Source organism: Pseudorca crassidens, chromosome 2 (assembly GCF_039906515.1).
Source record: "Pseudorca crassidens isolate mPseCra1 chromosome 2, mPseCra1.hap1, whole genome shotgun sequence".
Classification (NCBI taxonomy): Eukaryota; Metazoa; Chordata; class Mammalia; order Artiodactyla; family Delphinidae; genus Pseudorca; species Pseudorca crassidens.
The window spans coordinates 97,839,282-97,866,691 of NC_090297.1; the positions used below are offsets into that span (position 1 = coordinate 97,839,282).

At 52.1% G+C, this 27,410-nt stretch overlaps 1 protein-coding gene and 1 long non-coding RNA gene across 2 annotated transcripts; one reads left to right on the forward strand and one right to left on the reverse strand.

Moving 5' to 3' along the window:
• Positions 1 to 12,006: 12,006 nt before the first annotated feature.
• Positions 12,007 to 23,925, reverse strand: INKA2 (inka box actin regulator 2). The gene is made up of 2 exons (XM_067727254.1): positions 23,696 to 23,925; positions 12,007 to 13,254 (listed from the first exon to the last, which is right to left on the reverse strand). Exons 1-2 carry the CDS (start codon positions 23,750 to 23,752, stop codon positions 12,412 to 12,414), a joined length of 900 nt encoding a protein of 299 aa, XP_067583355.1. The 5' UTR covers positions 23,753 to 23,925; the 3' UTR covers positions 12,007 to 12,411.
• An 876-nt stretch (positions 23,926 to 24,801) lies between these two features.
• Positions 24,802 to 26,990, forward strand: LOC137219138 (uncharacterized). Its single transcript, XR_010940992.1, has 3 exons — positions 24,802 to 24,924; positions 25,079 to 25,203; positions 26,360 to 26,990. It is a non-coding gene; the product is annotated as an uncharacterized lncRNA (long non-coding RNA).
• Positions 26,991 to 27,410: the final 420 nt, after the last annotated feature.

Consider the following 27,410-nt stretch of genomic DNA (forward strand, 5'->3'; position numbering starts at 1 on the left):
TTTGGTTTGTGTGTTTTTGTTATTGTTTATAGATTTAAGGCCTTTATTTTATAATGATCACATTGTTTTAAATGCAGCAGTAGCTCCTTCCTGGCTGGTACCTGCAGAACACTTGGCTTTAAACCCCTAAGTAAATGGTGATTTCTCTACAAACAGACCTCGCACTTTCTGTTCTATATATATTTATTCCTATTATACAGTAAAATACATCAGACTACATACAATAGTTTTGTATATTCTCTCTTGATCTTAAAGATTGTATCTTATTGAATAAAATATCCCACTGTGTATTATTTTTATATGTAAAAAGATAAGTTTACTACTGTATCAGGGTTTAACTTTTACTACTTCAAATCTTCCACAGGTTGTAATTTCAAGGGAATCATTTTGCCATTGTTAATTTGTTGAGTATAAGTCCACCAATGAAATGTTATGTAAATATTTTCAAGTTTGCTTTATAATAGATCGAAGAATCTAAGAGAAGTGGGTAAAAGTGAAAAAGCATATAAAGGATGTGTCAGTTGCTTTTTCTTCAACTGTATATGAAGTAGTATAGTGGTAGTCATACGGAAAAGATTGCTAAGTTAAATTTTTAGCTGGCTATATAGTGGTGCTTTTCCTTTCCTTCCCAGTTTTTTTTTCTGTTTTTTACAAAAAGTGGGGCTTAAGTAGGACATGGACCTAGGGTGATATGACTTATGTACACCATAGAGGTAGAGCAGAACAGCTTGTTAGCCACTTAAGTGCTAGAGAAGGAAAGAAACAAGCTTAGGAAACCCTGTGCCTTGTCCCTGAATGTTGAGGAGGAAACCAGTCCTAGAAAGTCTAAATCATTGCTCAGGGATCTAGATGCTGTCTCGTTGCAACTAGGTGTGAAGTAGTGTTCATGCCTTGTTGAGACTTCCTAGGAGTGTGGTCAGCCCCATCAGTTACTAAATTGAAATTTAAAGATCAGATTTCAAATGTAATCTCTGACCAACCTGAGAAAATGTTAAAATATTGTAAAAAGAAAATTTGGAAATTGTATTCTTTTAAGTTTCTAATAAACTTAGTTACCTAATACTTACCTTCTACTGATTCAGTTATACATATGTCTGGGACTGAGGGGCCAAAAATCTCATAAATGCAATAAATTAAAAAAAAAAATAAGTGAAGCATTAGGGCCAGTCTGTCCAGGTCAGTGTAGCATATTTTAAGGTCCTCTAAAGTCATTCTGCTTTGAAACTCACCTCTCAAACATTCCTTTGGACTTAAAATCATAGATAACCATCTCATAAGCGAGCAAACATTTCTAAATATTACCTGTTACATAGATTGTGTCGTTATTTGCCAGATTAAGTAGGAATTATTTTAAATAAGAAGAACTCCCAAGTTACAGTCTGCTTGACTAGGAGCATAACTCGATGTCCTCTGTTTTAGGACATGGTAGGAAAAGACGACAGGTACTGGATTTCTTTGTTACATCTTACACAGTCTACTTGGGATAAAGGTAGAACTGTGAAGAAAAATGCCCTTGTGGCACACAGTAGTGTGCAGAGCAGGACCAGCTGAATTCAGAGACATGCATTGTTATCTCAAAGAAGTCTGCCATTGCTGAGCAAGATGGAAAGGTATCCTGTCAGAAAGTGAGATAGGTGTGCTTTTATATTGTCCCTATGTGAAGTCCTTAGTCTTGGTTCCAGAGGGGAGGGTGCCTGAAAATACGATATATTTTTATAGCAGAAAAATCAAAAAGTCCTCAAGGATATTATATGAATCTCATATGGTGAATATTGAAGAACTGACACCGTATCAGTATTTATGGCTATTTAAAGTATATTAACTTTGGTTATATGAGTAATATCTACTTTAAAGGAGGCTTGATGTCACAGTCGGTAGTTTGCTTTTTTCCACTAGAATACGAACAACTTTAATGGCTTCATAGTGTCCCCAAACAATCTTAGTTTTGGAAACTAAGTTAATACATAATCTATAATTTTACCCTCCACCAGGGGGAGCTTCAGTATCAGTTAACACTTCTACCATTGAATTAAAAGTAGATATTCAAGCCATCTATTCTATAAATACTGTGTGCCTCACAAAGAGGTGTGAAGGCCCTCCCTCAAGAGTTTGCAGTTTAATTGGGCAGAGAAGATATAAGAAATTCGTCAGAGATATGAATAGCATTGTAATTCATTGAACTGTGGCCACAGGGCAAATTCTCTTAGGAATGTTTAGAGAGAGATGGATATTGGTGTGTTTTTCTCTTCCCTACAACTTTGAACGAACCTGTATTTGGCAGCTTGGTTTGCCATCATAGCCGGCTGCCTTTTACTCCTTGGTGAAACCGTGTGCATCTTTGGAGTTAGAATGTACTTGGAAAAAGTCAATCCTTGGGAAGATACTGATCTTTATTACCAACTTTATGAACATAGGTTACTTGGTCTGAGGCTGCTTTTCTCCACATATGAACATTCTGCATTTTCTGGACCTGCCCAATTTCAAATAGTTTGCCTCATTATCCTCATAGGTACACATATATTTGTCAGTTCACGTATCCGATTTTTGTTTTCAGGACTGAGGGACAGAAAGATACAAAGATTACCTCAGTATTTTCCTTTGTAAGCAATCATAGTAGAATGTTAGAGGGCGTAAAATACACTCATAAATATGTGTGTAGTGAAACCAAAGTGTGAAGAAATTGTCAGGTATTCGGAGGAGGAAAATAACTTGTAAAATAACCTTTTGTTTTGTTTGGGTCTTGTACTTATTTAAGGTGCTACTTAAATGTGTGTTAAAATAGCCCCTCTTGACTCAGCTCCAAACTTAAAAGGGCAGAGTGGTTTGGGTGCTTGTCCAGGATCTGGAAGGAGCCCATCTTGCCGGGGAGGAAATGAATGTGAGCTTTGAGGCAGTCTAACCACCCAGCTTTTAGCATTTCTATTCCCCAAAAATGTAAAAACATGCAAGTTATTCTTGAAAATGTAGCATAGACATTGCATTGAACATGGATTTTTCTTACTATAACTTCATCTTGGGTTTGTTGAATGTGTTGAGTGTGTAGTGCACTTATTTAATGCCATATCTTGCCTAAATACTCTTGTTGAGAACAGCTGGAGACTTTGAACTGGGTGCCTAGTTCTGTTTTCTGGGAGGCAACATGGATTCTGTTTTGCAGACATCAACAAGAGCTTTAAAAGTGAATTGGGGATGCAAGTTCTTTGGCTTGTTAAGAAGCTTCCTGTGGTTCTGGGCCCAAGGTGTGACATACATTTCCTGCTAATCGCTTCTCTTAAGAAGCATGGGCTTGGCTGTTCGTTTGGAGGAAAAACCTTAATAAACCTTCCCATTTTAAGCAGTGATGTGACTCTTATTTTGAGCTGTTGTTTTCAGTGCATTTTTTTAAACTTAACCAAATGCAAGTTCTTGTGCCTACTTTTAACCATGTAAAAGTTCTTGTAGGGCTTACAAAGCAGAACAAGGCATGATCCTTCTAGGCCTACCAGCAAATAGTTATTGTGCCTCTGCTGTATGCCAGGTGCTGGTCTGCGTGTTGGGGCTACATCGGGGAATAATACAAACCAAAATCCCTTCATCCCTTCCCTCGTGGAGTTTCTGGCAAGTGGCAAAAGCTGTGTGTGTGTGTGTGTGTGTGTGTGTGTGTGTGTGTGTGTACTATGCAGAAGAGTTAAGCAGTGTAAAGGGGCAAGAGTGCTGGGCAGAAGGAATGTGGTGGTAGTGGGTCACAGGTTTAGGTTTCACTGAAGTTGCTCTTGCATAAATATTGTAAATATGTAGCCCATACACCTGCCTGGGGGAAAGCACAGCCTTCCATGCAGTGGGAAGGGTCTGCAGATGCCATAAGGTGGACATATGCCTGGTGTGTTGAAGGATCAGCAAGGAGGCCAGTGTGGCTGGAGCAGAGGGATCAAGGAGGAGAGTAATAGGAGGTAACAGAGAGGTAGTGGGATGGGGGAAGACACTTCCTTCCGCATTTACTGAGTGGAGTCCACGAAAGAGCTTTTGGCAGAGGATAAAACATGGTCTGACTCGGCCTACCATAAGGAATACTATTTAGGAATAGCCTATAGAGGGCCCAGGATGGAAGCAGAGAGGCCAGTTAGGGTACTGAATAATCAGGTAGGAAAGTGGAGCCAACAGGAAATGCTGACACATGGAGAGAGAGAGAGAGAGTGAGTGTGTGTGTGTGTGAGTGAGAGAGAGAGAGAGAGAGAGAGAGAGAGAGAGAGTCAAAGATGACTCCAAGATTTTTGGCCAGTAAGGTAGTGAAGATTATGACAGGAGCGGGTTTGGAAGGGGCAGAGGGAGGGGGTCAGGAATTCGACTTTGAACATACTAAGTGTGAAAAGTGTGTCACATTCTAGAGTTGTACGATAGGTGGTTGGGTATGAGTCTGGAATTCAGAGGAAGAGGTCTGGACAGGAGGCTTACATTTAATATTTAAGAACATGAAGCTGAATAGGATCACCAGGGTTGAGTATAGACAGAAGCGATCCAAGGATTCTGTCATGAGGTTGGGAGACGAAGAATTAGCAAAGGAGAACACGGAGGTCACTGGTGACCTTGACGGGCTGTCAGTGGAGTGGTAGGGGACAGTGTCTGGAGTAGGTGTAGGAGAAAACGGAAAGAAAGACAGTGGAGATGTCAGGCATGGATTACTGTTGAGCTGGATGAAACAGTGCATGTTTGTGTGCTAATAGGAGTGGTCCACTGAGGAGGCGTGTAAGGGAAGAAGCTGACCCAGATAGGAGCATGGGCGGCTACAGTGGCAGAAGGCAAACAGTATGTGGGATAGAAACTGGTAGGTTACAAGGAACTAATAAAAGGTACCATGAAGAAGTTTTAAGCAAAGTAGCATGAGACAGAAGAGACAGATGCTTTCTGTTCTGGGAGATCTGAAATGCTTCCAGAGAGGGGAGTTGAACCAGGCTTTAAAGGGTGGAATTTTCAACAGGTGTTACAGGCAGATTGCAGGAAAAAGCAAGCGCAGGAAACAGGAACCAGGAGTGATCTAGTTTCAGTTGGTGTTAATGTGGAGAGAAGAGGCTGGAGCCCTATCATGACAGGCCTTGAAACAAGAAGTCAGCAACTAGTAGGTTGAGCTAAGCAAATAACAAGCGCATAGCATCCTCTGGGTGAGACTTGGAGAGGACAGGGATGGGGGGATTTCAGAAGTGAGGAGGATTGGCGATTTCGAGGTTATAAGGCCTACTCCCCACGGATTCCAGTGGTCTTCCCAGGCTTCATATCGCACTCCATTCTCCCTCTTTCTCTAATGACGATGATCTCTGAGGCTTATCGTTGTGATCATTCCCAAACAAAAGCTCCGTTTAGAAGGGAACCAGCATTAACACTTCGGCATTCCAAGATGTTAGGGAGGATTTAAGAGAAAAGGCTTTTTTTTTTGCTCTGTATTCCTCTGCTTCACTTGACATAATTCTCCCCTCAGACCCTTTGGTACCTACAGGGTGGGTAATTAGTTCCCACCTTCACACCCTCCCAAGTTTTCCTTTCTTTACTGTTACTTCACAGCAGGAGACAGCAGCCCCTCTGGCCCTTCAGCCCCTTCCTTTCCCTGGGGATCTACCATTTTGATTAAGAAGGCTCTTTCCCTTAATCCACTCCTATTGGGTAGGTGCCAACTTTCCCACCAAGACCCCATCATTCAGGCCTTCCCTTGCGGGTGAAAGCCAAGCCACACTTCTGTAGCCCCCGTCTCCCTTGCCCTTTGCATCACTAGTATCTCTCTAGGTGGGTGGGTTGGGGAGTTTGAAGGAGCGGCGTTAAGCATGCAGTCTTCCCATTACGGAAAGTAGGACTTGGAATTGTGGGATTAGGCACTGGGCCCTGTCTGCCTTGCCTGGGAGGGGATACATTTAATGGAGAAGTTTAAAGAAGATATTTGATCCCTATGTTCCCTGTAGGGTCCCGAAGCCAAGACCAGGAGCTTTGGAATTCTTTGGGCCTTTGAAATCACTGATACAGTCCCCTAACCCCGTATTTTCTGGAATATAAATTGACTTATTTGAACAGATGCTTGGAACCTCAGATCGGGGATTCTAACACCTGCTTGAGTCAGTCTGCCCGGTGCTCCCTGTGATGAGGAGGAAGCTCCCTAGGCCCGTCCCTAGGCAGTGCACGTAGGAGGCTTTGAGTGACTACTTGGTGGCCGTCCGGGATGAAGTCACCAGCCTTGGCACTTCTGCCTGAGGAGCAGGGTCTATGCAGGGATTTCAGTTGCTGTACTTGAACACCATTTGGAGGAACCTCCAAATGTTGCTACTTCTTGCTTTTAGAAAACTTTTTATGCCTGATACCCTCCCCTTTCCCACCACTTCTACACAAACGACTGATACGCATGCTGCCTTGCTGGGAGACAATGTCTGGAGTGTGGCCAGTAGTGGGGCTGGAGGGAGGGAAGGCGCTGAGCACCCAGCTCTCAACTTCCTTCCCCCTTGCCCCACCCTGACCCTCCACAATCACAATGGGGGAGGCAGAATCTAGCAGACTCGATGTCCCCAGCAGGGGCGGGGATCCCTGGCAAAGCAGGTTAAGAAAAACTCCTATGGTAGGGTAAGGCTGGGGCCAGATGTTGTTGCCAAAAAGGACAAGGGGATGAGCCAGGTCAGGACGACCTGTTGGGAGGGAGCAAGTAGAAGGGGATAAAACTTGGAGGCTGGGGTAAAAGCGATGTCCTCCAGGATGGAAAGAGGGAGCCACTGGGATTGAGCAGGCATGGAAGACAAGTGGCTGCGGTCATCTGCAGGACCTGAGCTCTGGGCGGCCGGATGACAGCATGCCAGGGGCAGGGAGCTGGGTGGGAGGGGGAGGGCCAGGGCTCCTCAGACAGCCCGTGTTACAGTAGAATTGGCCTGGAGAGCTAGGGTGGAGACGCCAAAGCAACGGGCCAGAGACAGAGGGCAACACACAACAGCTTGGGGAGGGGGGCTCAGGTTGGGGAGTTTACTCTCTTGAAAGTGATGTTGGCCCCAGCTCCCCTCTCCTGGGGAGTGGACTGAGGAGTTGAGTGAGAAGTGGGCCTGGGGAGGCAGCTGAGGGGCCTTGACTGCTGGTCTTGCCTAAAGCAGGAGATGCAGGAGCCGGGCTCAGCAGAGGGTTCACTCTGAGGAGTGGAGGTCGCGTCGAGAGCCCTGTGCTCCGCGGTGCTGGAGGTACAGGAGTGGTGGGAGAGGAGTTGCTAGGGTGACTTACAAAGTAATTCCTGTGGTTGGGTACAGGCACAGATAAAGCCCCTGGAGAGGGCTTCGCAGAAGAGATGCCCTCTGAACTGCAGAGTGAAAGGTGCGTTAACAGGTCAGCCGGGCAGAGGCAGTGGGGAAACAGCAATGCAAAGACCTAGAGGCATAAAAACCCCAAGCTTGGAGCAAAGTGCTCACCTCCCTGGAGCATCAAGTTGGGGGGTGGGAAGTGCCCAGAAGTAAGGCTGAGAAAGTCCATTGGGGTCTGTTGGGAAGGACTGGGCCTCCAGACACCCACGGAAGACAGGCCCAATGAGGATGAAGTCACAGGATCTTGAAGACACTTCCTTCACCTCCTCTGTCCTCCCAGAGCCCAGGCAGCATTTCCTTGCAGCTGCGGGCCCTCTGGTCGGCAGGGGGAGGTGAGGAAGGGGCCTGAGGGGGAGGCACAGGAGGAAAGGGAAAGCAGCCAGGGGAGTAACATGTGCAGAGCGGGGGAAACAGGGAAACAAAACCTGATTCTTCCCTTGGATGGGGGCACCTCCCCCAAAAACCAGGTGGCATCTGCTGTGCCTGAACCCGCCCCCCGCCCCGCCCCGGCCAGTGGGAAGAACTAGGGGGCAGGGCGGAGAGCCCAGAGCTGGGTCGTGGTGGGCTTCTGCCGGAGGTGCAGAGCTCGCAGGAGGGCATTTTTGGCAGTGATTCCTATGCCCCCGGAACAGGGTGGCTGTCTTGAGGGATGGGTCCAGAGGGGCGTACAGGGAATGGATTCAGTGGAGTGGAAGCCAGGGAGCAGAAGTGCGGCAGCTGTGGCCTGAGACCTGGTGGAGAGTCAGAGACCCTGCTCCCTCCCGGACCCAGGGCCCAGCCTGGCCAAGATACAGGGAAAAGGCGGAGTGTGAGGTGCAGTCATGGCTCCCTGCCAGATTATTTTTGCCCCAAGTGTTGTGTTGAGGAGTAGGTGCCCGAGAAGGGCTCCCTCCCTCTTTGTTCCTTGGAGGCCTCTCTGACCAGTAACACAAAGATGATTTCAGAGAGCGATGCGGGTGAGAGTGTGGGGTGGCGACACTGACTCCTCAAAACCATCAGAACTTGGCTCGTCCACTTCTCTAGTCCTTGCCAGGAATGCACGGGCCCTGAGGGTTTACTGTGAGGGAGCGGGCGGGGGTGGGGGTGCTCCCTAGAGCACATCCTCAGGCAGTGGGGGGTCTTCAAGCACCATTCCTGAGCTCAGCCTATGCTGCAGCCCCTCCGTACCCAGCCCCCTACACACGTGCACACACATATCCTTCCACGGAAAAGTGTAAATTGTTTGCCATTTGGCAAATAGCCCATCCGGGTAATATTTTTACAATGTACAAAAACATGTTCACACTTATTGTCTTCTCTGATCCTTGTTACAGTTCTGTGAGGTAATAGGGCCAGAAGAGGAGACCAAGGCTCTGAGAAAGCTGTTCTTGATCTTTCAGTGTTTTTTGCCCTGGGTCACTTGGTCTGCGCCTGAAGGGATGGTCGCTCACCTGATACATACTGAGCTTCTGCTGGGTTCTAGAGGCCGAGGTGCCTCACGTCCTTCACATCTCACAGCAGCCCTGTGTTTTCACCATTTCACGCCAAGAACAGTGAGGCTCAGGGAGGTTAAGCCACCCACTCTATCTTACACAGTGACGGGCAAGTGGGTCTCCTATCCTGTTTGGCTCCGGAATCCAGTGCCCATGCCCGGGTGCCGGCAGAAGTGCCGTGACTGCCCTGGCTGGGGAAGGCACCTGGCGGGCACTGAGAGCCAGATACCCGCCGAGAGACAGGCTGTGCTCCCGCTTTAGGGAGGCCCTGTAGGAAGTGTTGCTGTGACTCGGGAAAGATGGGGGCGCCCCCGCTTGCCACAGCGCTCTGCGGAACAGGGCCACGTGGCGGGGACAGAGCTGAGCCAGGTCTCTGGTCCTCGGGGCAAGTTTGAGTTCGGCTCTCCACCTGAGGGGTGGTGCAGCGGAAGTGCTTGAGGAAGAGGGACCCTCTGGGAAAGAGGGGTCCCAGGGCTGAAGGGATGGGAAGAGAAAGGAAGGGGACTAGGCAGGCCCTCCGGCCACAGGGACTCTTCTAGTTCCTGCTTGTGGCCAGGGATCATCTACAGACACACTCTGGTCTCAGGGCCACAGGGAAACAGGTGGGGTCCTGAGCAGATGCCTGAGCCAATCAGGGGACCCCGGTACCTGCCAGGGAAGTGGGCCAGGTGTGAGGCGGACCCCATGCCAGGGAGGGTATCAAATGAACTTCCAGCTTATTTGCATGTCCTAATTAACCATAAAATGAGCCCCAGGGGCAGCATTAAGCTGTCAATTTCTCTCAGCTTCCTTCCACTACTTCCCCTTACACATGGCTCCCCCCCTCCACATTCCTGTATCACTTAGGCCGCACGCATTCCCATTCACCTCTCCCCTCAGCGTCAGTAAAATAGTCTCCATCATTTTCCCGGCAGGAGCCCAAAAGGGGACGGAGAAGGAAAAATAATGGGGGTGGGGGGACACATATGAATCGGCCCTAATCTTTCATCATCAAAGCACGGGACGGGGCACTACATCAGCCCTGTCAAGACCCGGGCAAAATTCCGCCACTGGCAGCCAGCATTCCATTTATTCTCCATGCGTGGATAATGCGGGGAGGATGGGTTTTGTTGTTGTTCCTCTTGACTTGGCTTTGGAGTAAATATGGACAGTTTGTGGGGCGGTGTGAAAAGCGCAAGCCTGCAAGTCAGCTGGAACTATTTCAATCCCAGCTCTGGCACTGGGACCCTCGGCAAGTTGCTAAACTTCTCTGAGCCTCTCCATGTGAAATAGGAGTAACAGCAGCTATTTCCCGAATGTGGTAAGAAGGAAATAAGAGCACGAAGCAGGCAGTGCCCAACACCTGCGAATTTTGTGGCAGCATGTGTCACTCATTGTTTTGTTCTGGCCCAAGTTGCAGTGAGTTTTCATTCCCTTGGATCCCTTCTGGCTAACCTTTGGGTTAAGAGTTTCTTCTTTCTTCCTACTGGACCCCTTGAGTCAGGAACTGGGTCCTTGTCATTGCTCTGTTCTTAGTTCCTATCACAACGCCTGGCACTGGGAAGTGTTCAGAAAGTTTTGTTCAGTTGGTCTGAATCGCAATGACTGTCCACAAAACTGATGCGTCACAGATGAATGGCCAAGAGGTGACCTGGTTTCCTGTAGGATCATTCCTGACTCGGAGCTGGTGCCTTCTTGAGTAACTGATGGGTAGCTTCTCCCCCATCCAGCAGCCCATGGCTCCCTCCTCTCCAGACTCAGCGATTCAGTGGGTGGGATCTTCACACACACACATTCTACACGTGTGCAAACACACACACATCACTCCACCACCCGAGGCAGCCACAGCCGATGGGCCTTCACCCAGGATGGATTTCAGGTTTCTGTGGGGAGACAGGAAGGATGGGCAGGGGCTTCCTCCTCCAGAAAGGGCTAGCTCGGTTGGTAAACTCCAGGGAGACACGAGGAAAGTACAGGCTTTGGAGCCAGACATCCCTCTGTTTCAAATCCTGGTTCTTTCATTTGCTAGTAACCTCATATGGGCAGCTTACAGGACCCCTCAGAGCCTCCACTGAATTACCAGGTATTAACAATACCTTCTGGGGTCATTTTGAAGTTTGAAAGACGTGTGCACACTGCCTGGCCAATAGCCATTGTGCGCGCACACACACACACAAAAAAATTAATAAGCACCTTTCCTCTTGTAGCTTCTGCCACTGAAAACTACACATCTACCATTTGACTGTGTGGGAATTCGAGGGTGACCCTAATCTCTTCCCAAATAGAGCTGTGGGGCTGTTCACTCTAAGCCCCCTCCCTCCATCTCTGCCCCCAGGGGTCCAGGATGCAGGAAGAGCCTGTCTTGTTATTTTTTCCTCTACAATTTGGTATTAAATGCTCTGAGGGCGGGAAGGCGGCTTGCCTCTAATTGCAGCTGTCACTCCCCATCAGGCAGAGGGGAGTTCAGCCAGGAGGAGGTGAGGGAGGAGAAACGGATTGCCCTGCTGGTCAGGCTCGGCCCAAACAGGGACCCGCATTGTCTTTTCCCAGCCAGTGGGCGTTCCCTTGCCAGGGTGGGAGGGACAGGCAGGCGGGCCCTGGATCTGGCAGCGTTGCTCTCCGGGCCACGTGCCCAGCACGGCTTTAGGTGTAGCCAGGGGTGCCGGAGCTGAGCTGCTGCCCCTCCACCCTGGGTTGTCCTGGACAAGATGGGAAGATGAGGCCAAAGGCATTTTAAAATGAGTGCGTATTTCTTCTTGGCTCACCTTGCCTCACTGGTGAATTCACATGTTCTTGTGCCCTGGGTGGAAGTTCTGAGCTGGAGACAGGGTGTTGGGGAAGGAGTGTGTGTGATTCCAGGGCCCGGCGTCTGTTCTTCAGTCAGCCCCTGCCTGCGGCCTGTACTTGGACAGGTAGCACATCCAGGCTTACTTCCTCATCTGGAAAATGGGGATAATACCTGCCTTTCTTGCCCATTTACGAAGGAGATAATGGATATGAAAAGGCTTTCAGACGTTTAACGTGCTATACAAATAGTAGCTTTCCTTTCCTGTGCTTCTGGAAAGGCTTGGGGCTTCCCCAAGCACTCCTTATACACACTCCTTAGTCAGCCGTTTCTCAGGGTCCAGGGATGGGCTGAAATCTCAAGGGCAACAGAAGGGGGTGGGAATTTGCCTCTCTGCTCCCACTCCCAGGAGGGCCAGGCTTTACTACCTGTGCCTGGAGCAGCGCTTTGCCAAGGAAGCAAACAGTTATGAGGCTGGGGACACGAGAAACAAGGTCTTTATTGGCGATGTCTCTGGGGAACCTGTGGCCCCAGTGCCCGATCCATGCAGAATGTTACACTGAGGTCTTTGGGGCAGTGAAGGAATGTCAGAAGGATTTCCTGTTCTTCTCCCCCTGCCCCTCTCCTGCTGTCACCTCCAGCCCCAAAGCAACACACACACACATTCTCTCTCTCTCTCTCTGTCCAAGGACTCTTGCCTCCCCCACCAGCCAGCCCCTAGTACAGCCTCGCCCAACTACAGGCCTGTCAGCTGTGCTCCAGACCTTCTGCTGCTTCTCCCTCCCTTCTCGGCGGAAGGGACTTGGAGTTAGGCTTTTGAAAGCCATACCACCTGGCCTCTTTCCCAGGGGCCCTTTTGGGTCAGTCAAATTTCTACCTCTAGGATTCAGACCCAAACCGCTGTGTTAACATCAAAGCCAGAGGGTGAGGATTCCAGGGCCTTGGGGCAGCTGGTGGAAGGATTCTCCCCTCGTCTGGGCTCCGAGGCACCTGGGAAGGGGCAATGTCCAGAGCCCTTGGAATGGCCCCGCTTCTTGCCCTTCTGCAAGCGTCCGGCTCTGGGCTCAGAGGCCGTGGGTGTCACCCAGCCTGGTTTCTCCTTCAGCAGCCGGTCACGGTCAGGCCGCACACTACGCAAGAACTTCCTAAAGATGTTTGCTGTTAGGGCAAACCTGCGGCCCAGCTCCCGCGGCGGGCCCCTCCCTCCTTTGGGGGCTCCTGCCTCCCGGGTCTCACCCTTCTCCCCACCCTTCTCCAGTTCCGGCAAGTCCAGCCAGTTGCCCACCAGGTCCGCAAAAACGTTGTCACCTAACACCAGAGGCTGTCGATTCCGGCCCCGGGACATCAACGTGGAGGTCCAGTCATCCGGTTCCACCAGCTCTGGCCCCCGCTGGGCACAGCTTTGGTGCTCTGGCAGCCGTGTCCTGGGCGGGGGAGCTAGATCCCTCCCACACACACTCCTAGGAGATGGAAGCTTGGCGCTGCTGCCCAGAGCGGGCTGGCTGGAGGGGGAGCAGCCCGCAGGCCTGGCAGGACCGCTGCCACCCTCCCACTGAGGGGGCTCCAGCTGCGTCCGGGGGCTTTCAGGGCAGCCTGGGGCAGGACCCCCTCCAGAGATCTCCAGCTGCTCCAGTGCTGTCTGCACCTGCAGGAGCTTCAGTTCTTGCAGCGCCCCCATCATGCAGTTCATCTGATCCTGCAAGCCATCGCCCACTTCCTTCATGGACATCTGCAGGGGAGAGAGCACAGGGCCTGTGAGCCAGGGGGAAGGGCTGTTCCCCAAACACACACCTCCAGGGTCATTCCGGCCTGCCACTGACCCCATCTCTGTACAGCCTAGTACAGTGCAGATCAGGGCTGGGAGAGGAGGAATTTTGACACGGATATGGCTGGATAAAGGAAATACTATTAATGGCAGCTGACTTGCTAAGACAGCACCGTCCTGAGCTACATATATGTATACATATATGCATATGTGTAATTAATCTATAGTTAATCTCCCCAACTACTCTGTGAGGTAGTATTATGGTTCCTATTTTACAGATGAGGAAACTGAGGCACATAAGGAACTAGCTCAAGATTACATAGAAGGTAAGAGGTGGCACTGAGATCAGTTTGACGGTACAGAAAGTTCCGGTGGCCACCTGTGTCCTTTGTGTCTGTGCCCTCTTCTCCTGAGCCTCCCTGAGATGAGGATGATGAAGACAATAACAATTTGTGAGCAGTTACCGTGTAACAGGAGTTGAGCTAAGTATTCTGTGCACATCATCTCATCGCATCCTTATATAAACCCTAGGAGGTTGGTATTATAATTCTCATGTTAACATATGAGTTAACCACGGTGAGGGTGAAGTAACTTGCCCAAGGTCACATGGCTCACGCTGCTGGGACTCAAACACAGGACGTCTCACTCCATATGCTAGCGTCCTAACCACCAAGCACTGCCTCAGGATGGCTGGGCAGTGGAGGAGGGCTGAGAGGGACGCTAGGGAAGAGGAGGGGCTCAGATTCCCTAAGAGAAAGGGAGGGTAGGCCTGGGGTTTCCTTTCACTGTTCACATCTGGCAGGTCAGGAGACAGATAAGGAGCCACGAAGCTCCTGTTTGCTGAGACCCCTGCCCAGCTCTGCCCAGCCCTTTTCTCCCTTCCCAACACCTGTCCCCTCTCAGCTGCTCTCAAACTTGGCTCCAGTGCTCTTCCTGCCTTCTTGGCCCAGTTGGCTCCGCTGTCCTAGCCAAGAGTGGGGACACCGGGGGCCAGTTCCCCAGCCCCTCTGTGGGTGTCTAAGGCCCGAGTCCCAGGTGCCAGCTGGAAGGGGCTAAGAGATTGACTTGGGTGAGGGCCGAGTTTGGAGGCTGGGCAGGGGATGCTTTGTCTGATAACATTCACGAGGTTCCCGTCCCCGGGCCCAAGCTGCCTTGGTTCCGCCAGCTCCCTCCCCAGATCTGCTCATGTTACAACGGCAAACCTCAGGCAAGGGGACCATCTGTTTCTTAAGCCCCCCAGAGACCCACCGGGATCATCTTACCTCCCAGCCTTGTCCTAATGCACAGAGCTAAGCCCACAGGGTGGAGGGGTGCAGGGCCTGGGAGGGCAGGCGCAGAGGCTCTGCAGCGCTGTGCTGGCAGCTGACCCTCTCAGGCTTTAGGGTCACACCCTCCCCTGCCAACTCGGGCTTTGGTGGGAGTTAGGGGCCAGCCCAGGCTCTCCTGAGCCAGCAGTGCTAACAGACAGTGGAGGACTGACTGTCGCTGAGGGCAAGGAAGCCGTTGCTGAGTGTAGGATTACCCCCACTCTGCACCTTCCCCAAGAAAGAGCAAGAAGAAGTGGTGGCTCGGGGCCTCACGGCCTGGGGTTTGCCAGGCTGCTGGGCAAGCATGCTCCATTTGAGTGGCAGCAGCAGCAGCAGGAGACACAGCCTGTGGCGTGGCCACGCTTGCTGACGGCCCCCTGCTCTGGCCTCTTTGGCTTCTACCTTCCTGACCCCTTCCTTCTGGAGGCAGCTCAGCCACAACTGGAAGACCCAGAGCAGAGTCAGGAGACTCTGAGCCCCAAACCAAACTCCTCAAGGTCCTTTCCCGGCAAACTGCTGCACCGACTCTCCTATTTCTGCCCCCTGCCTCATACCACTCACCCCAACCTGGAACCTCAGGGTCATAATCGGCTTTCCCACCCCACTGGCCGCTCTTGTCCCCAGATGCTGCACATCTGCCCTCCTACCCCCTGCAATGCTGCAGAAGCCTCCTTGCAGGCCACCAAATCAGGCTTCCCGACACACACCTCCGACCCTGTCACTTGCCACTCAGAAGCATAATCCACTCCCATATGCACCCCACACTCCCATCAGAACCTCTTCTGTGATACTTAAAACGCTCTTCCCTGTCGTCCTGCTACTCACAGCTCCTCTGTGCCTTTAAGTGCTGGGTCACTGATGAAACATTCATTGAGCATCTTGGGGGCAGGGACTGAGATCTACACATCATTGTGTTGCCCCAGAACCCAGCTAGCACCTCTGCACTTACTACATATCCAGAAAACATACACTGAGTACCACTGAGCACCCCAAATTGCTTGCTGCCCTCAGTAAGTCACTACCCAGGGAGGAAGGGTCAGGAACCTTTCTCAAGGTTTCATTTCACCAAGAGGCACAGAGTCGGAGCTTGCCAGCTTCCTTCCAGAAGGCTAAACACAGTCCAGGTCAGAGGCGGTGGGAGGAATGAAATGACCCCATTCAATCCCTTCCAGTATGGAAAAATCCTTAAGAAATAATGCTGACATTTTCTACCTTTTTAAAGTGAGAACGAATGTGTGGGTATGTATGAATTCAGGGATGCCCGTAAAACAGAGGCCCCATTTAAGTAAATAAGAGCTGAAGTTGCAGCCCTATGGAAAATGACAGTGCATTGGTTAAGATCTTGGGTTCTGGAGACAAACGGAACAGGGTTCAAATCCCAGCTCTGCCATGTAATAGCTGTGTGATCTGAGCAAGCTATTTAAATTCTGTTTTTTAATTCCTCCATTCTTGCTTTTTTTGGCCGCCCTGCGCGGCTTGCAGGATCTTAGTTCCCCCACCAGGGATTGAATCTGGGCCACTTCAGTGAACGTGCTGCATCCTACGAACCACTAGACCGGCAGGGAACTCCAAGTTCTCCATTCTTTAAAATGGGAATAAGAGTTCCTGCCTGGTCCAACTTTGGACAGACGAGATGAGGTAATGTGTGTTTATGCGTGGCCTACAGGTGGAGTTTGGCTGTTATCTTAAGACTTCCTGAGAACTTCCAGAACATTTCTTCCTCAGTGAACCTGAACACGCAGTAGTGATAGGATTCCGTTCACCTGTCTGGTCTGATTGAGGAGAAACGTCTCGTCTGGTCCCTTTTCCCACCCTGGCACCACACAGAGGAAGGAAAAGGGAAGCCTCGCATCCTCCTGCCCACGGTCCAGCCAGATTCGGTCAGCCAGCCACAGAGCGCTGACCTTGGAGGGCAAGAAGGCAGCTGTGAGGGGGCTGAGGATGGAAGAAGGAAGCCCGAGTGTGGGAAACAGGGAGGCCAGGGAGTGGGGAGGCAGGAGCATCGGCTGGGGCGCCTGATGGAGAAGCGAGCTGCCTTTCCCAGCCCGGGGGGAGTGATGTCACCCAAGGAGAAAGAGCCAGAGGGCAGGCTGCTGTCTTCCCCAGAGCGTGGGACCCGCTCAGATCCCAAGGTTTCTCTGGCCGAGAGGGAGAAGAGAGAGCAACGTGGGGTGGGCGTAAAGGAGAGGCGCCAAACCTGAGAAAGTCCCGAGCTAGAAACGAACACTAAGTCCCATGCTGTAGGTGATGAGCTCCTCTCTGGCCTCCCAGTGCCTCGGGACGGTGCCAAGTCATACCCAACTTGCCCTCAGGGCTCAGGTGGAAAAGTCACAAGAAGGCCTAATTAGTTCTGATTCGTTTGAGTGGGAATGGCTCTAACAGGCACTACCATCTTTCTCCACCCCAGCTCACACACACTCACACATGCTTGTACACACACGTGTGCACACAGGCACAGAGCTAGCCTGCTCCACTGCCAAGCACAACACCCGAGATAAGCGTATCCTAGAGACGGCTGTGCGAACCCTTTCTGAGAAAGGTCTCACCACCCTCCTTGCATCCACCCCACCCCACAGCCCATCTCCCACCCCCAGCATCTTCTGGGCCTCCAAATGTCTCATTCTAAACATTTTCTTCCTGTCAAACTTTAATCTCTCCCACTGCAATCTAAACCAGCCCCTGGCTTCCTCCCTGTGGTGGAGCTGGATGCCCCCGGGCACCCTCCTCGGGTTTGTGAAGAGCCCCATGCCGTCCTGTGGGGACCTGGCCCCCTCCAGCTGACTTAACTCGGCCACTCCACATGGGGCAGATTCACCAACCTTTTGTGCTTCGGATTCTGACTGTGAAATGATAACCCCTCACACGTGTGTAGCACTTGCTCTGTCTTCCACATGACCTCGTCTGATCCCCACAATTGCTCCGGGAGTCTGACGAGGCAGTTGGAGTTACCCCACTTAATGGATTAGGAAGCTAGGGAGCTGAGAGGTTCGTTTTCTCCCTCAGTGTTTCCTAAGCACGCTTCCCTAGACTTTCCTTCATGATTTCACCATATCTATATATGACCTAGTCTCCTACTTAATACTTTACTTAAATCTGTTTATATAAATTAATGGATTTATATGGAAACTTATATGAAATGTATATCACTTGCCATAAACAGATGGTAACGTTTCCTATCTATCTATCCATCTATCTATCGAAACTAAGCTTTTCGTCTGAGTATCACCTGATGTCATCTTGAGCACCTCCAGTGGAAACACAGATCTACTGCCTGAGGTTCCGAGGTGGATTAGTGGCAGGACTGGGACCCCATGCCTGGCCCTCTGACTCCAGGCCAGTGAGCTTTCCATGTCATCATAATCCCTGACTCTTCAGCCTCATGGGATTGTTGTGAGAAGAAACCAGGATAGTCAGTGGGACGTGCGAGGGCAATTATCATCACATAGGGAGGAAGAACATGAAGTCGTGGAGGGACTCCAAGACCCAATTCGGTTCACTTCCACTGAAGGTGTTTCTTCACTGACTCATCTGAAGGGGGAAGATGCTTGCTGGGAAGCCAAACCCCACCATCCTGGCCCTCCAGCCCTGAGCCCTCCGCGGGGTGGTGAGGGCTCAGCTGCCCATGGACAGCTCCCCTCCATGGCACTCGCTGGGCCCTTTGTGGTTTGGGAGGAGTAAGGATGGGAAAATGTGACACCAGCATCCTCGGCAACCTTCCCAAGCCCTCTCCTAGGCCCCTGACTGATCCCACAGCTGTGCCCTCCATCCATCCATCTCACGCCCTCTCCCAGCTCAGCCAGAATCCTTTGACACAGGCTCCAGCTTTGCCCATGGACCTGGCAGTGTGCCCTGCCTCGCTCCCCCCACCCCCATTACTCACAAGATCCCCACACAGTTCCTTTCAGCCCCTCTGGAAGCTAGAAGGAGGTTCAGGGCCGGAAATGGGAAAAGCCCAGCTTTTGCCAAGTGGCCCATTCTCCAGCTCCGTGAATAGGGACCTTCACAGCCCCCTGCTCTTGGCTGGAACTCTCAACAGGAAGGTAAGGTAGAAACTGTGCCAAGAGCCGGAGGAGGGAGGAGGGTAAAGAAAGGAGGGAGTGTGAGATGGATGAGCCCACTCTCCCAACTGAACAATCTACGGGGGGCCATGTGCTTGGGCAAGAGGCAGACAGACGGAGAGAGGGGCCCAGTCTCGCCCCTGCAGGGGGCTTGCCTCTCAGCCTCACCTCTCCCCTGTCCAGCTTTAGCCCCTCTCCAAGGCAGCCAGTGAACCAAGTTCCTTGGGCATCCAAGGGACCTCAAAGGGTTACCTTCTTTTTCTCCTTTCTGATTCAGGCCCTCATACTCTCCTGTGTGGACTCTTGTGATAACCTTCTACCTCATCTTCCCACCTCAATTTCCTCCCTCCCCCTATCCCCACCCCAACCACCTCCTAGATCCCAGGGCAGGTCTCTAACCACGCTGCTCGGCAATGCATATGGAAAAGGTCAGACTCTTCAGCATGGCATTCAACCCCGCCCCCCCTTCTGCTCTCAACAGCTCTTTCAGCCCTGTTGCCCACTCTTTTTCTGCATATACCCTATGTTCTAGCCATAATCCAGTGAGTCTTCAAATGTCCCCTCCAGACAGTCTTCAAACACCCCCATTACTTCCAACTCTGCACGTTTTGGTCATGTCGTTTCATCATCTGCCTGAAATGCTCTTTTTCTCCTGTGCCCATCCCTATTTATCCCTCAAGGTGTGGTTCAAATGCTACCACTTCCATGAAGCCTTCCCTGATCCCCTAGCTGGAGGTAATTCCTCCCTCTCAGAGCACTGAATGTGTGCCTCTCATCTAGTACGTATCCTCCGTTTCTATACAAGACATTCGCATGCATATACTGGCTAGGAGTGTGAGATCTGCAGTCAGACTGGCTGGGTTTGAATCGTAGTTCTGCCACTTATCAGCTCTATACCTTGGCCAAGCCACTTAACCTCCCCATGTCCCATTTATAAAATGGGAATAATGGAAGTGCAACTTCTTAGTGTTGCTTTGGCAACTGACATAATACCTGAGATATCTGGCATATCAGTAACTGTTAACATCAATATATGTTGTTATTATTATCACTCCCATTAAACTCTAAGTTTCCTGAAAGCAGGATCGGTGTCTGTTTATATTTGTAACCAAAGTACTAGTGCCTGGCAAAGTGCTTTAAACATAGTACGAACTCAATAAGTGTGTTCTGTGAACGAATGACACATGCACACTAGTCTGATCAGTTCATCACTGTGAGTTTACCAAGTGCTTACAACACATTAGGTACTGTGTTATGTGCTAGGGACATACAGCTGGGGAGGCACTTGACATAATCTTCACAGTAGCTGTATAAAGTAGGTACTTTTAAAAGCCCATTTTACGGATGAGAAAGCTAAGGAACAGAGACGTCAAATAATCTGCCAGGGTCACACAGAGCCAGGTTTTGAGTTCAGGTTGGCCTGACCCCAAATCCTGTGCTCCATGCTCTTCCCACTGACTACAGCACACCCCAGCAAAGTCCTCTTCACTCTAGCTCTAAACATCAAGGGAGACCACATTATGAGATCCTTTGCAGAAGCTTTTTTCTGCCTCAGGAAACTTGCTCTTTTGCCCCAAGAGCTGAAGGCTGTTCCTAATATACCTCCTCTATCACCTTCTTATTTCCTCCTTATTTTGTCTTTATGCTCTGGTCCTCCTCCATGTACCAGAATCTCCTGAACTTGTGGCCACTAGTGGCTAGATAATTGCCTTCTAGGAACACCAAGTTGTTCTAGAAGGACCTTCCCCAGCCTGAGAGAAGTCTCTCTGCTGCTTCACCAGGCCTCAGCTAGGATCGACATTAAAGGAGCTGGTTCCATCAACCTCCTCCTCCTCCAGGAAGCCTTCCCACCCTGGCTGTACTTTACTCAGCCTTTATGCACTCTGTTTGCTCTACACTGATCTGAACTCATGAGCAACACCCTGTGAGCATCTTACATCTGCTTCCTCTGTGTGCCTATGTCTACCCCATTTGTTGGAAGCCCTCAAGGGAGCAGTGTATAAGGAACAGCTGGTCCCAAGGCCTGTGTTCAGGCAGGGCCCCTCTTTGGCTGCTGGAGGGGGAGAGATATATTCTCTACTGAGTAGTTGCAGTCCTGACCCCCTCATCCTTAGGAAGAAGTGTGTCAGCTGCTGCTACTCTCCTGCTACATTTCAGCCCTGAAACCAGATCCCTGTCCTCTTCCAAACAGGGGAGAAGGGCCAGTTCTCCAGACATCAACCTAATTGAGCCAGGATCCCCAAATTCTCAGCGTCCCTCCAGTGCTCACTTGTTACAATGCAAATTTTCTGCTTCAGGAAATTGGGAAATTCTGCTACTTTGGTTTTCAAGATCAGACTCTTCTTGTCTAGATTTTCTGGGCCAAGGGCAGGACCAGGAGGCAGGAGAGGAGTGCATAACACCCTCGACAAAGAAAATTTCACAACTCCTTGATGTTTCTTTTTCCAGCAGCCTTAACCCACAGTGTCTGTGGGACGTATGCTTCTTGAAGGGAATTTAACGGCATAAATGAATGTAGAACTTGACTAGTATTACATGAGTGCCATTCCTGGGCACACACTAACTTAGGGCAAAGCCAAGCACCACACAGTCCTCCTGGGTGGCAGGGAAGATTCTGCCTGGGATGAACACACACACACACACACACACACACTTCAAGCTCATGACACATACTGACTATAAGCCTTTCCCACCCCATTGCAGACCCAGGGGATAAACAAGCCAACACCTTCCTAACCCAGGCACAACCAAGCTGCGGTGAATTCAAACCCCAAAGTCCTTAGAGGAGCCAAAAGGCTGAGCCTGAGCTAACTCAGCTCCACCTTCTCCTTCACTCCATTGGGAAAACAGAGTCACTGAGATCTGGCTCTGCCTAAGCCCTGGGCTGAGGCGTCAGGGAGTGAACAAGACTCTAATAGCTCTGCCTGTCACTCTGCTCTGTCTCCTTTCTGGGCAGACTGGCACTGGGGAGGGGGCGGAACACCATGGGTGGAGGGAGGGTGCAGAGCTCTCCCATCTGAGTGTCATTCTGGGCCCCAGGCCAGGCATTTGGCTTCCTCTCCAAGAGAGTCAAAGGCTGAAGCTGTTCAGACAAAGCGCCAAATGAAAGCTAATGGGGAGCTGGGTGACTTCAGCCTCTCCCCTTCCTCCTTCCGGGGACTGGGGCTCAAGTCCTTGGCAGGAGAGCGTGCAAATCAAGACCTGGAGCTCAGCTCCGTGCAGATTCCTATTGCCTTTTTTATTCTCCCGGCGTCCACAGACTGTCTTCGCCCCCCCTCACCACCTCCCACCTAAGGTGCTGTAAAAAATGCAAATCAGTAGGATTTTAAAATTCAAGCCCGTGCCAGGAACACCCACAAACCCTCTATTAAGGCAGATCCTGAGGTGGGTGGTGTGGTCCCAGATTCCAAGCAAAAAAAAGAGGATTCTGTTAGATTCTTTTCTCAGCATGGCCCTTGGACTTCAGACGTTATCTGTGGCAACCTTGACCTTTCCTTCTGGTATTGGACAAGTGAATGGGACAAGTCAGAATTATGTGTGGGCTGGGGCCAGCCATCCCAAACTGACATGGAAAGCATGAGAAAATGAGTATGGGAAAGGACATGATGGAGACCCTTCTGTCCCTCATCTAAGAAGCATTCCTCTGGGTAATGTTCCCATCTGAGTGTCACCACCAAAAGGGCTTGGGGAGGAAGTCCCAGAGAAGTGACCATTGACCTGAGAAGGCAGGCCCCGGAGTGGGACAGACAGAAAGAGTGCCTGGGCCACTTGACCAGGAAACATCAATGAGAACACCTGCTGCTACAAGCTCCCCCTCCCCCCCAAGCTGGCCCCTGTTAAAGCTGCCAAGCTCCCTCCCCAGCGGGAAGAGTGGACAGTTTGCAGGCAGGAGTGGGAGAGGCTGTCATGGAATCTGGAGAGCCATGGGCTGGCACTTTTTGGATCCAGGTCTGCTGTTGTCAGCCTGGGTGCCCCTGGCCCTGAAAAGCAAGAAGAAAGAGGGGAGAAAAGTGAGACCGAAAAGAGGTCGACTCCAAGAGAAACAAACTAAAAGGGACAAAAGGAGGCGGAGGCAAAGCCCCAGGAGAGCCTGGTTGACAGAGACGGCTGTGGCGGCCCAGGTGGGGGACGTGCATAATATCTGTCTGAATTCTCGTGGTGGGTAGAACAAGAGAGGTGGCAGGTGGGAGGGGGAGGGATATTAAGTCAGTAAGAAGCAATGCGCCTCCCACAACAGAGTTTCGGCAGAAGCCGCTCTCCCGACTTGGGCGATTTCCACGCCCCGCCGCCCACCCCCCGACCCCGAGACTGTGCCACTTCTCCCGGCCCCCGTACCCCGGCCTCTGCACGTTCCCTCCTCGTTCCCCCAGCCCAGACCCCTGACATCTGGCTGGGCCTCCGCACTCCCGCTTGCGAGCTGCCAGGCGGCGCCCGTCCTCCCGCGCCGGGCCCGCCCCCGCCGGTCCAGCTGCCAGCCCCCTCCCCGCTGGCAGGCAAGTCCGGGCAGACAGCCGGCAGGGCCTGCCCCTGCAGCCGCGCCAGCCCTGCCAAGCCCGGCCGCCACAGCTGGGGGGGTGCCCGGAGGTGCCAGCTCCCCTCGAGCGAGCAGTCCCTGGCCGACCTCCTGCCCCGCGCAGGGCTGGGGCCACGCACCCTCCTCCCGGCGCCCCGCGCAGTCCCAGCTGCCCGGCAGCCGCGTTCCGCTCTTTCCGTGAGGGCGCCCGGGTCCCACCGCGTCTCGGGTGAGCCCTCTTTGCTCCCTCGGGTCTCTGGGCACATTTCGGTCTGGACTTGCTTGGCTCCCTCCGTCTCTCTCACTCGTTCGTGCCTGCCTCCCTCTCACACAAGTCTCTGCTCCAAGTTTCCACGGGGCCCCTTTTCCTCAGGACAGGCCCTGTCCTCCGCCTGCTCGCCGTGTGCCCTCCTCTCCTCTCTGGGCCTCGGCCCCGCGCGCGTCGCAGTCCCGGGGTCCTGGCGGAGGCCAGGTACCCGTCGTGGCGGAGCAGCCCTCCCAGCCCCCGGCTCCCGCTCCGCTCTTACCAGCTCCTGTTTGAGGCGGCGCAAATAGCAGTCCATTTCCCTGCTCTTCTTCCTCATGCGCCTATTGGCCGGGCTCGGCTCCACGAAAGAGTCCCAGGATGGGAACACCGGTCCCACCGAAACCGCGCTCGGCCGGCTCGCGGCCCCCGCGCCTCTCGCAGCGCCGAGCCGAGCCTCTGCTCCCAGGTCCGGACTTGGAGCCGCTTCCCGGCTACTCGCGGCGCGCAGTCCGTGCTGGGGGCGGAGGGAAAAGTGGGACAGCCTATGAGAATGCAGGAGGGATGCCTTCAGCCAATGAGAAGAACGCACGGGGGGCGCGGGCTGGGCTGCAGTGGATGGGCCCTGGAGCGGGTGGGTGCACCAGGCGAGGGCCTCCGCTCCTGGGGGGCTGACATGGGGGACACCTACCTGGTCCTGGCCGGTGCGGCGGGGTATATCGTGACGCCAGACTGTACCGACGTCCCCCAACAAAGCACGTGACCCCCAGAGAGAGCCCGTCTTACGGATGGGAACTGGGTAGCGGTCTCGGAAGAAGCTGAGTACCTCAGTGTCAACACTGTTTCCCAAACTCCGATCAGAAAAGGAACACCCTCCACCCCAAATGCCACTCGGCAGCTCTTTTGAATTCTGAAGTGTTCAAAAAAGTGGACTCCGGAAGTGTGGGTCTACCTCACCTTCCAGTCTACTCCTCACCCCTGGAGCGGAGGAGCCGCCGCTCGGTCCGTTCACGTATTTATCACGAAGCAATGGAGGCTCTACTGTACTCCCTGCAGGGTTATAGGTCTGCGGTTACTGAATAAGACAGGCTAGGTCTCTGGTCTCAAGAACGTACAAGGGGCGGCGGAAGGGAAGGGGATAAGACAGGTAAAAAAAATTAGACACCATAATTTCAGGTAATGACTCTTCATGAAAACATAAAATAGGGTAATGGGATGGGGGCTGCCTTCAGTAGGGTGGGCAGGGGTGGAGGGGCAGGTCTTTCTCTCCCGCAGTACTCCGGCGGCGTCAGTTATCCTAATTCTTGCTCTGGCCACTTGCGAAGCTCTCTGTAAGGTCGGTGGAGGGAGAGAGGACTCAAAGATGCTAACATTCTATTCAGCAGACGCGGCCCATGCGCCGGAGGTGTGCGAGCTCCAGCCAGGTCCTGGGCGATGGACCCGAGAGGAGCCGCAGGCCTGCCCGGAGCGCTCCTCCCAGCCGAACCCAGGACCCGCAACGCCGGCCTCCGCGTGAGTCGGGGCTGAGGTTCCCACCCGGTGCCCGGGCTCCCTGCAATACGGCCTGGCCCGCGGGGGGACGGTGTTGCAGGGCCCGAGAATAATTAGCGCAATTAGCGACTTGTTGTTTCAAGGTAATTAATGGGGGAAAGTTTGCCCCAGGCAGAATTTAGGGATCTCCGAATGAGTCAACCTTGAAGACGCGAGAGAAGGGGCAAAGAAAGGAGGCGGAAACTTCGGCCATTCCGATCCGTGTCAGCAAAGAGCGCCACCTTTGTTTACCATGGAGAGGTGAGAGCGAAGGAGGGAGGGAGGATAAAAATGAACGTCTTCAGAAATGAAGACTTTGCAGAGTCCAGTCGGACGGCCTCCACTTAGCCCCGGGTTCTCAGTTATAGTGGACCTTGCCTAGGGCTCTCGGCCTAGCCCTGACTGCCCCCTTTGGATGAAGCTGGGCAGCGGAAGCCGCTGGATAGAGAAAAGGAAAAGGCACACAGGTGGGTCAGAACCCAGTCCGAAGCCTGTGTCTCGGTGGCCGCTCGCCAACTCAGGTGGCCTCGCTCCCTTCGAGATCGCGGCACAGGATCCCGCGTGGGTCAGAAAGCCGACGGCCGTGGGATGGAGCTGAGAATCTGCCCCCGAGTTTCCAACGCCCGCTGGGAGAGCCCGAAAATGCATTTCCTGCTGCTCTCCCAGGCTGGCCACCGCCCATGGCGAGTCCGGCCCGCTGGTCCACTCAGCGTTGCAGAGCCCGGCCCCCGGCTTCCTGGCAGTTGTGAATCGAGATCCCCAAGGGGCCCCTTTGGGTAGGACACGAGGAGAGTTCAGAGTGGGAGCCATTCCCAAGTATGGGGCTACGGTCTCCAGCCCAGGTGGACCAGTTTTTGAGTTGAATCCTCTGGGACTGCCCGTTAACATATAGTTCACGGAGGAAGTTTTATGCGGGGAGAAACACCACAAAAGAGCTCCTCAACCCGGAGGGCCGGTGCTTTGCTGCGCAGCACCCAGCAGCAGTGGCGGGTATACGAGGCACTGAGTCTGCGGGTGTGTGGCTGAAATAGTATTGGGAGTCAAGTTTCAGGCCTAATTTTCTCCATGCCTTCGAGCTCAAGGACTGGAATCCTCTTGGAAGTTAGTGGGAGAGCAGCTATGGTTAAAACTCCCGGAGATGCAGGCTGATGTCGTCACAAGAATTTAGGACTGGGTGTTGAGGCCTTCTAGAGTATTGACAACACAGTATGACCTTGCACAGATGCTTTCCTTTCACTGGCCTCAATTTCCCTTGTTATAGTTTAAACCTATGTGAATCCTAACACTTTATGCCTTACAAAACTCTATTTTGACACTGATCTGTGAAGTAGTCAGGACAAGGGGAATCCATCTTAGAGATGAAGAATATATTGTTAGCAAAGCCAAAGATTGCATTCTACCCACTTTTTTTTTGCAGTACGCGGGCCTCTCACTGTTGTGGTCTCTCCCGTTGCGAAGCACAGGCTCCAGATGCGCAGGCCCAGTGGCCATGGCTCACAGGCCCAGCTGCTCCGTGGCATGTGGGATCTTCCCAGACCGGGGCACGAACCGTGTCCCCTGCATCGGCAGGCAGACTCCCAACCACTGTGCCACCAGGGAAGCCCTCTACCCACTTTTAAGGTCAAGGATATGGCAAGAAAAAAAACTGATGACCATAAACTCAGTGCAGTGCTCAAAAGAGACAGGTCCCAGCCAAGTCAGAAGCGCTATTCCCGTGTGGTTCCCCCAGAACTTTGCAGGACAATTACTGTCAAACTCTGGGGTGCTTTTATGATGCTGGGCCACTACAACTTTCTTGCTCCCCTGCCTCTGAGAAGGTCAACATTACACCAGGGTGTGTGGAGCCCTCTCTCTTACCTGGTTTCTGAAGAGGTAGCTCTGTCTTCCACCTTTTCTTTTTCTTTTTCTTAAGTGGTAGAGAATAAAGCCTATTGCCATGGTTGTATAAACAGGGATAAATATCCTTGGGCTGAGGATGGGGGTGGGGGTTAGAGGACAATTCATTTTTGCTGAAGAGGAATCAAATGGTTCAGCCTCCTCCCTCCTGCCCGCCCCCCGGCAACACTCAGCCTGGGGGGAAGATGAGATTACCTCATTTGAAAATAAATCAAAGGTCTTGAGATTGGATGTGAACTTACTTTCTCAAAGCCGTCCAGAGCTGGAGTGGAACCCTCAGAAGCATCTCAGCTTTGCCCCTTGCTGGTGGGGATAAGTGTATTGTGGGTACTTTTCTTGAGGTGCAGCTCCTGGAAACGGTGCCTAAAGGTGTCAGACTCTTGTGGTTTGCCCAGCCTAGTCAGGGAAGGTGGTCCCCTCTGCTCTACTGCCAGAGCCTGAAGGTCCTGGCACCGATGACTGAGCTCAAAGGGAGAGGCAGAACCAGGTATATCCCAACGGAACTCGGATCCTAAACTAAACAATGGAAACACTGCCATTCTCCTAGCTCCAGATCCTATGGTTCTCACCTG